The sequence below is a fragment of the Danio aesculapii genome, chromosome 18 (genome assembly GCF_903798145.1).
Source record: "Danio aesculapii chromosome 18, fDanAes4.1, whole genome shotgun sequence".
Lineage (NCBI taxonomy): Eukaryota > Metazoa > Chordata > Actinopteri > Cypriniformes > Danionidae > Danio > Danio aesculapii.
In genome coordinates this window covers 49643106-49653662 of record NC_079452.1, presented here as the reverse complement: position 1 = coordinate 49653662, position 10557 = coordinate 49643106, and the positions used below count along the sequence as shown (strand labels likewise).

Below are 10557 nucleotides of genomic sequence, written 5' to 3'. Positions count from 1 at the left end.
CATTTACCTATCCATCCAACCATCCATCCATTCATCCACTTCTCTCATGCCTCCATATATACATCTCATCATCTATTTGTCTATACATTTATGTCCATCCATCCTTTAATGCTTTAATACATCCATCTATCCCTCATTCATTTATCTTCCTATCTATCCATCCATCCATCCATTTTATTTTCTCATCCATCCATCTATTGATAAGGCCTTCCATCAATCTATTAGTTCATCCGTCCGTCCGTCCGTCCGTCCGTCCGTCCGTCCGTCCGTCCGTCCGTCCGTCCGTCCGTCCATCTATCTTTCTATCTATCTATCTATCTATCTATCTATCTATCTATCTATCTATCTATCTATCTATCTATCTATCTATCTATCTATCTATCTATCTTTTCATCCATCTATCCATTTACCTATCTATCCATCCATCCATCCATCCATCCATCCATCCATCCATTCATCCACTTCTCTCATGCCTCCATATATACATCTCATCATCTACTTGTCTATACATTTATGTCCATCCATCCTTTAATGCTTTAATACATCCATCTATCCCCTCGTTCATTTATCTTCCTATCTATCATCCATCCATCCATCCATCCATCCATCAATCCATCCATTTTATTTTCTCATCCATCCATCTACTCATAAGGCCTTCCATCTATCTATTAGTCTATCCATCACCTATCCATCCATCCATCCATCCATCCATCCATCCATCCATCCATCCATATATTTACATATGTATCATGTCTATTTATCTTTCTTTTGTGTATTTTTTTCATACATTTGTGTATAAATTCATCCACACACCCATCCATCATCCTATCTTGCAGGCAGAATGATGTTCTGTGGAGGGAAGTGGTGTCACTGAGGCAGAATCACACACAGCAGCAGAAGGTCATGAACAAGGTATGAAACAAGGCTCATGACCACACTGAGAAACAGTAGGTCGAGCGGTTTGTTATTGGGGATGATGTTGACGTGCTGATTTTGTGACTGAGTAACGCTGAATCACGCTCTGTTTCTCTGATCTATTAATAGCTGATTCAGTTCCTGTTCAGCCAGATGCAATCCAACTCTCCAAGCACTGTGGGAATGAAGAGAAAGCTGTGAGTGTTTCCATTCATCGAAAACACAAACTTCAACACAAACACTCATCCGAAGCACTTGATTTTGACACGCTAACACACAAACAAAAAGAGCAAACAGAAAATAGCAATCAACAGCCAATGCTCCGACACAAACACAGTAGAGGGAACGGCCAACTCAGCTGGAAACAGTCAGCTGACACAATTCACTGCCCTCGCTGAGATGAATGGACCTGAATGCTGAGTCAGACCTCCTGAGCTCTTGCTCTCACACACGTACCCACAAACACACACACACCTGAACCATAGCACATGACCCTCTTTCCTCTATTAAAAGGTGCACTGTCAGCTAGTGTGACACATGAGAACAAACTGGGAACAAGGGACAGTACTCAGCTTATAAGTGACTTACTAATTACTGACTTACAACATTGCTCCAATATTTCTGATACAGTCTTTCCACTAGAGGGCGACAGAATTTTAGCTCACAAATATTATCATATTGACAATAATGTGGCTTTTTTCCCTTCTATGCTGCTTGTTTCCTTCTCCTCAGTCCTCTGATGCTGGATGATGGCTGCTCCACCCCTCCTGCCTCCAAATTCAGCCATAGCCACTCCATGGAGTCTTTACAAGAATCGTTCTACATCCAGTCGGTGAGAAAGATTAAAGATTAAAGATCTGACACAGTAGATTTGACTCACTGTATCATGACTCTGAGAGCTGCTGTTTTGATGGTTTTCTCAATCAATAAAATATGACAAGCGCAGAATCTCTTTGATGTTTAACCAGCCATCCACAGAAAGTGCATCCTGCTCTACTAGCAGCGTGATGACAGGAGGGCCCATCATCTCAGATGTCACTGAAATCTCACAGTCCAGCTCCATGGCTTTACAAATGCAGGCAGAGGAATCAAGGTGAGTGGACTGAACTTCAGGGGTGAAGAGATTGTCTATTTACGTAACACAATTGTCAAGTAAACTGGGCAACAATTTGCCTATTCATTTAGCCAACTGTCTTTTCATGAGCTGAAAGCCCAAACTTTTGAAAACTGATTTCAAAGTGTACATTTTTTGAAGCAGTACTATAGTTTTATGGAAACCGCGACTTTATTTGCATATTAAAAGGAACACTTCATTTATTTTTTGGTCACCTAGATTTGAAAAGTTTAGTTTTACCATTTGTTAATAAATTCAGTCAATCTGCTGGTGGGGCGAGATCACTTTTAGCTTAGCTTAGCATAAATCATTGACTCGGATTAGACCATTAGCATTGCTCAAAAATATAAAAAAAAAAGATATACAGTGGTCCCTCACTAATCGCGGGAATTACATTCTAAAAATAGCCCACAATAGGTTAAATCCGCAAAGTAGGCCACTTTATTTTTTACAATTATTAAATTAATATTAAATATTAATTAATATATTAATTAATAATATTAACATTAAATAAGAAAATATAATGCAATTTACTAAAATAAAAATTGTGTTCATCTTGTTGTAATTAAAATATGACATTATTGTAGAGAAGAATGCACTTCTAATAATAATAATAATAATAATAATAATAATAATAATAATAATAATAATAATAATAATAATAATAATAATAATAGTAACAATAATTGCACCATTAACATTACATTTTAAGAAATACACAATATGGGAATCATTTTTAATTCATAGCAAACTTTTGCAGGGCAATTTTTATGAAAAATCCAGAAAAATTCAAATGAATCCATATATTTTGGGTGTGGAAAATTCATAGTATAACTGTTTACCTTTACTTTCGATTAAAATGTGATCTGTTTGTTAAGGGAAAAGTGTCTGATGCTGATTAAGGAGGAGCCGGTGAGTCCTGGGGTCCAGGGACGAGCAGAGGGTGTTCCACTCGGGTCCTGTGAGGTGTGTGCTGAACCCCCTGTCCTCCCTGTTGCCATGGTGCAGTCCGTCCTGGAGGGCCGAGGATCTAATTTGGGAGAGAGAAGGGCCAAAAGGCCCATGCTGGAGAGGTATGAAATGCACAGTTAAAGTCAGAATTATAAGCCCCTCTTTGAATTTGTTTTTCATTTTTAAATATTTCCCAAATTATGTTGAACAGAGCCAGGGAATTTTCACAGTATGTCTGATAATATTTTTTCTTCTGGAGAAAGTCTTATTTGCTTTATTTCGGCTGGAATAAAAGCAGTTTTTAAATTTTCTAAAAGCCATTTTAAGGACAAAATTATTAGCCCCTTTAAGCTATACATTTTTTTCGCTAGTCTACAGAACAAACTATTGTTATACAATAACTTGCCTAATTACCTTAACCAGCCTAGTTAATCTAATTAACCTAGTTAAGCCATTAAATGTCATGTTAAGCTGTATAGAAGTGTCTTGAAAAATATCAAGTAAAATATTATTTACTGTCATCATGACAAAGATAAAATAAACGAATTTTGTTTTTCGAAATGAGTTATTAAAACTATTATGTTTAGAAATGTGTTGAAAAAAATCTTCTCTCCATTAAACAGAAACTGGGGAAAAAATAAACAGGGGGGCTAGTAATTCTGACTTCAACTGTATATAATAGAATTTATTTCAAAGTTGCAAATATTTACTACTTACGTAAAGCACCTCTTAGATTTCAGAAAATGTAAAAATCTATTTTCTGCATATGTTAAAGACCAGAGATTCCTGATGGTGTGGAGAATGTTGACATGAGTCTGGAGGATTTACAGCTGCTTCTGAGGAGTCACCAGCAGAGCATGGAAAATAATGCTGCAGCAATGGATGTAAGGATGAATCTATTCACTGTATTACACACACTCAGATTAGTTTTGTAAAACAGATCAAATGCATTTCTTATTATTTAGGTCATTGCACACAGTTCTCCTGCCTGACTTTTAACTTATAAGAAATATAAGCATATAAGAAAATGTCACTTCTCACTACCAAATTACTTCATACAGATCTTAGTTATTTTTCATAAAAAGAAGTATACTGAAATCGATCCCAGTATAGTGTTTTTATATGTAAAATTTTTGTGGAAGTCTAAATGTGGAATTTACTGCAGTAAATACTAAATAAATTGTGTTTTGAAAAATATACTGAGAAATGGGCCTAAAATTTGGATCTGGTAAACAACAACAACAACAACAAATAAAATGCATGACCTCTTAAGTGTCACCATCGCCCCTATTGAGATGTGTATAATTATTCAGAACAATAAAGTAGAACAGTCTTGATAAACTGCCTATCATTTGGAAACTTATTTGGTTATTTTCAATAGAAATTAAAGAGAAAGTACAGAGAACTTTAAAATGTTCTAAAGTTGTTTTAGCTGTAAAGAAAAATTAAATTTTCTCTATTTTTGATGTAACACATCCAGTGTTCTTGCCGCTGTTATTCTATACTTATTTGACGTTGAAATACTGTCAGACTGCCCACGCAATTTCTGAATGTTATATTAATTTCATAAATATTGTGAAAAATCACTCAAGCCAATCATATCATGGGGAAGCCTGTACAGATATATAGTTTCTAGTGAATCTTGATGACATCTAGTGGAAAGCTTTGAAAATTGCACTGAAAGCTCATAAAAAAAAGTCAACAAATTTCCTAAACGAGTTTCTAAATTCCATAATATTTGGCAATATATATATACTTCACAAAATCTTTTAATTCTAATTTTCTTTCTGATTTAATTCAGAAAAGTCATTTTTGGGTCTATGTTCTAAAAGTATAAATACATGCCTGTAGTTACTAACCGATGACTTTATATTTGCAGCCCTTTACATTTAGTCTGCCTTTGAATGAGTGGAATTTTGCAGAAATGGACCCGAACCTGAAATCGGTGAGTTACAGCTGTGAATACGTAAATGCATTATGGCCAGTGGTGTAGTCCTAAAAAAAAGGTGGTGTACTATTACACTCGACCCAAATTTTAAATAAAAGTAGGCAAAGAAACAACAAAAGTCAGTGTTTTTTTTATTCATTAGCTATATATTATATATATAAGCTAGCCTTGGCAATTGGCTGTATGTATACAGTATGTAGCTTATATAATCATTTTTATACTGAAAAGAGTCAATCAAGATAGTTACAACAATTTAGTTAATTTTATTTAAGTTAACTCAATAGGGCCTGTGCATACAAAAAGACAGCTTTTTAACTCACTTTCTTTACTTATTACTTTACATTTAATAAGTTCCTTTAAACATCAATGAGCCATTATTTTTAATTGTCACATTCGTGCATGCTTGTTTTAAACCAAACTATTAGGACTCTGTCTTCTGTTGTCACTATTAGATACTAGTAGTTACCCTTTTAAATTGCATATTGTTACGCGATTTAAGAGTAGTCTTTGCCTCATAAAAAAAACATAAGCATACTGGAGTATACGTGCGTATAGCAAGGACTACACCACTGATTATGGCTCATTAAGAATAACATTAAAATTTCTCTTAACTGATTATTGAACGATCAAGTTCCCATTCCTGAAATCTTTATTTATGCGTGTGCAGGAACTGGCTAATGCCCTCATCCCTGCTGCTGTGTCCCAATACATGTTTCAGGGTCAGGAGGGAGAGCCGTACCCCACCGCTGGCTATGAGGAGCAGTAAAGCCCTGATAAGACAGCCAGCAGAGATCCCTCCTGAGAGACGAGCAGGTGAATATTAAAACTACATGAAGAGCTGTATGATGTATGGCAAGTCCATATAACATTTAATATATATACTTAATACTAGTATCTGTTTCATGTCACTACACTTTTAATGATTGTTGTAAACTACACAGTATTTAACTGTAATATAAACTGTATTTTACTGTAGTACAGTTATGCAGTATGTTACTATACTTTTTACATTGTGAAAATGTCTGTATTTTACAGTAAAGATATTCAATACTGTAAATACATATACAGCAAGATAAATGTTTTTTATCTTTTGCTGTAATTAATTTACAGTAAGTTATTAGTGAACTGTTGTCAGTAAATTACTGTAGATTCTAGATACAGTGTAGTATTTATCTTTCCCATTTAAAAGAAATTGTTTTCAGTAAAAAAAAATATTTCTGCAAAATTGTTGCAAACAATTAATATGGGTTGAATTTAAACAAATTAAATAAAGTCATGTTAAAATTTGACATGAGCTGAATTTAAACAAACAACTTGAACATTACAATTTTTTGCTTGTTTAAATTCAGCCCAAATAAATTGTTTGCAACCACTTAAAAATCATCTTTGAATAATTTTTTTCAGTGTTCTAGTGCTACTAGCTACTAGTGCTTAGATGCTAATTATTTAGGTAGAAGGTATTTAGTCATTCAATAGATACTAGTTCTTATTTATTAGATAATAATATTCATTGGTCAGATAATACTACCTATTAAATAGAAAACCCTTATTCATTAGTTACTAGCACTGGATTTACAGTACTACAGTTTTTAAGATACATGGTTGTAAACAATTTACATGGGCTGGATTTAAACAAGAAAAAAAAAAGTTTTAATGTTCAAGTTGTTTGTTTAAATTCAGCCCATGTAAATTTTTGTAACCACATAACTTAAGAAAATTTAGTAAATCCAATGAATATTTTTTTCATTGTATACATTAGGTACTAGCCCTTATTATTTATTACTAGTACCTATTCATTAAATACTGTATATGTACATATTCCTAGGGACTAGCAACTATTCTATTGTTATAAGTAACACATTTAAAAAAATTAGAGTACTTCTACTTATAACCAATAAAAAAAAAAAAAAAAAAAAAAAAAAAATATATATATATATATATATATATATATATATATATATATATATATATATATATATATATATATATATATATATATATCATTAATATATACTTGTACATATTCTTAAGGTACTCATATAATAACTAGTCAGAATGGCCACAGTTCAATTAAAGTTTTTCAAGATAATATTTTTTTATTTTACTAGTAATATTTTTACTAGTTTCTAATAAATATGTAGAATCTGTTGAATAAATACGTGTAGCTTATAAATGCACAAATAACAAATAAGTTATATAATCTTATTTCAAGTACCAATATCAAATGAATAAGAACTACTGTAAAAATATTCGTTAATTAACAGTTTCCGTATTTTGTTGTTCATAAGTTTTTTACTGTTTATTTTTGCTTATGAACTGCTTAATGGGACTTTGATGTGTGCACTGTCAAATTTTGATGTTGAAAATTCAACTGTACAGTTTAAAAATGTGACATTTAGTAGTTTGAAACAATATATTGTATCAGAATTAATACAGAGAGAACAAGTACAGGCAGTTTATTACCAGTTTTTTTTTTTTTACCATAATTTACAACAACAAACCAGGCAATTCAAACTATTATAAAATGTCAAACAAATTCTCTTTATCAACTTTTAAAAATCAAAAGTTGTTGGAGGAAAGATCAAGGTTCCATAAAGCAGTTCAAAAGCTTTAAAAATGAGAAAAAAACAACAACAAAAAACATGGATCACAAAATACAGAATCTGTTAAATTACAAATATTATTTTACAGTTAGTACTATCTTATGCATACAAAAGAACCTAGTATATTTTAAATACTCGTGTGTAAAGAATAAGCATTAAAATGTACAGATTAAGTACTGGTACACTGAAAAAATGGTTTTTCATTGTCATTGTCATTGCAAATTTTTGCATACAATTTATATAAGCGGAATTTAAACAAACAAATTAAGTTGAACATTACTAAATTTAATTTGTTTAAATTCAGCTCATAAAATATTGTTTACAACCACTTACCTTGAGTAAATACAATGAATCTTTTGTTTCTTTTGTGTTTATTTTAGATTAAATGTTAAATCAGCTTGCCATTTATGATGTTACATAATGTATCTACTTCACACTCATCTAATGTTTCTTTCAGAAGGATCGACTTGAAAACATGGCACTTAGATTGCACAATATCCCAAATCAAGAAGACTCCAATTTACCTGACACTTGCAGATGTGATATATCAAGTAAACTAAGTGACCGGCCCTTCATGAAGACTCACAAGATGAAGCGTGCATTTTTACAAAAACAACTGAAGCACATCAATACATTGAAGACGGAATATTTACAAAAACCCTTTCTCAAGGAATTCAGGCTACATCAAGATCATTCTGAAGATATTTCTCCTACAATAAAATGCATCCCATGGACACATCTGTTGCCAAAGAAAAGGCAATACTGAGTATTTCCCTCCTTGATGACTACAATGCATGTGAACTGTATGCGATATGACGTAATTGATCGTGGCACAAGTTTGAATGCACTTTAGTCTGTGTGTTGGAGTTCCTGCTTTGTGGAGCTGTGATTTCATTTTCCCTAAAATTGACATTATAATGAAGCACACCCTTGTATTTAAATTTATATATATCTATATCTATATTTGAAGACATATAAAAAGTACAGGTTTAATCATATTATGTATGTATTCACGTGAGAGGTCTAGGGGTTCAAAATCAGACCTCGCAGAGCGAAACCTGAAACCATGCACTGCTTTTTGCACAATTTATTGTCTTTTCTTAATAACTTCTGCAGTATATCAAGACATCAAGTATCTTTGTTTCAATTCATCCATTAGGTGATTGACTAGCCCTACAGAATTTACAGTTGTCTTTGGTACACTCATGATATATTGTGTAATGTTTGCCCTCATTTCATACAAATGTATTGGTTGTATTGGGGGGTAAGTGTAGCAGAGGCTAGCTAGTGAAGTGCTGTGCAGGTAAACCTCACTCCTCTGACCCTAAAATGTGCTCTTGTGACAGATGCTAGAGGCTATGGTCTTTAGCCTCCCTGTTAGAGCAACCGACTCCTATACAAAGAATCGCCTGTTCAATCACAGCTCAGAGCGGGTTGGGTTATGTAGGACCGGCAGGTTGCATTGGTGCCGTGACCCGGATGGGAATGAGGTTTAGGGGGGTAAGTGTAGCAGAGGCTAGCTAGTGAAGTGCTGTGCAGGTAAACTTCACTCCTCTTACCCCAAACACTAGTGACAGATGCTAGAGGCCATGGTCTTTACCCTCCTTGTTAGAGCAACCGACTCCCATACAAAGAATAGCTGGTTCAATCCCAGCTCAAAGCGGGTTATATAAGCGTAGGACCGACGATATTTTAAGTATAATTTATAACACTGTATTCTAATTTGACATTTTTTAACCCATCAACAAAATTACAGACTATGAAAAACAATTAATTTCGAATTTAGGTTCAAATTTCCATATATTTCCATATATGTAATGAAGGCAAATGAACGCACAATACACTAATATTTCAGACGCCATAATGCACTTTGTTATTACATCGCAGCCATGTAGTGATGCAAAATACCCTAGATCTCTTACAAATGTGTTGAATTTTAAGTGCAATACTGTTGAATTGATTTATATGACTTCCATATAAAAATGTTTGCATTGATTTGTATGATTTCTAAAGGATGCCACATCTAATGATGGGAACTATGACAGAATTAAACAACTTGCACTAAGGGTGATAACTGTAATAGAAATAGCTTTTATTCAGTGTTAGTTTATACTCTTATTTTTTCACTATTCCCTAAAGAGCAATGATTAAATGGATTGTTTTGAGAAGGGTGCTTTTTCACATAGGTTGCAAGTCTTTCATTGTATGCTTTTTTATATAATGTGATTAATTGCACTGGAAATAAATGAATGTAGATTAACACAGCAAGACACAAAAGCATGAAAAAAAACAAGAAAGGAAACCGATGTTGCATATTAATTCTGGATGTAGTCTGTTCCCGATTCCCATCAGCATATTGTTAAAAATATGTACAAACAAAAGTTGTGAAATAATAAACGGTTATTAAAAGCATGCGGCAAATGTCATTTTATGTCTTGGAATATTAAAAAAAGGTTGGAATAATGAAGAAAATATTGCGGAAATTTAAGCACTTTTCATATAAAAGAAGCAACAGAGAGATTATTATCTGTTTCTGATTTCATTCAAGTTTTCAATTACCTCACACCACTGTGATATATTTGTGTTGTAAAATGTTGCACACAAGAAGCAGAGGTTGACCACAACTAAATCACTGGTCATTGTATACAGTCTACAACTGTACAGTATGTAGCCACTGAAAAATCGCAAATATTTCTTAGGAAATAGGACCAGAATTAGGAAAATCGTTAATTCACAGCTATAGGGTGTTATGACTAAAAGGGGAGAAATATAAGATTTAGAAATGGAAACGGACAAAGCAATAAAGTGTTAAGTGGAGAGTATTCAATTAAATTCATCTTTATTACTATAGAGCTTTTACAATATAGATTGTGTCAAAGCAGCTTAACATAGAAGTTCTAGTAAATTGAAACTGTGTCAGTCCAGTTTTTAGAGTTAAAGTTCAGTTTAGTTCAGTTCAGTGTGGTTTAATTTCACTGCTGGAAGTCCAAACACTAAAGAGAAAAGACATTGATGTGCAGCTCCAC

At 33.2% G+C, this 10557-nt stretch overlaps 1 protein-coding gene across 1 annotated transcript in view; it reads left to right on the top strand.

Moving 5' to 3' along the window:
• The window catches only part of hsf4 (heat shock transcription factor 4), a 13128-nt gene extending 5021 nt beyond the window's left edge, over nucleotides 1–8107 (top strand). Inside the window, exons 5-13 of the mRNA XM_056478846.1 lie at nucleotides 837–912; nucleotides 1045–1112; nucleotides 1648–1747; nucleotides 1884–2008; nucleotides 2908–3102; nucleotides 3756–3864; nucleotides 4860–4925; nucleotides 5596–5741; nucleotides 7989–8107. Coding sequence (XP_056334821.1) covers nucleotides 837–912; nucleotides 1045–1112; nucleotides 1648–1747; nucleotides 1884–2008; nucleotides 2908–3102; nucleotides 3756–3864; nucleotides 4860–4925; nucleotides 5596–5694 — 838 coding nt within the window. The 3' untranslated portion in view covers nucleotides 5695–5741; nucleotides 7989–8107. The remainder of the gene's footprint in view (nucleotides 1–836; nucleotides 913–1044; nucleotides 1113–1647; nucleotides 1748–1883; nucleotides 2009–2907; nucleotides 3103–3755; nucleotides 3865–4859; nucleotides 4926–5595; nucleotides 5742–7988) is intronic.
• Nucleotides 8108–10557: the final 2450 nt, after the last annotated feature.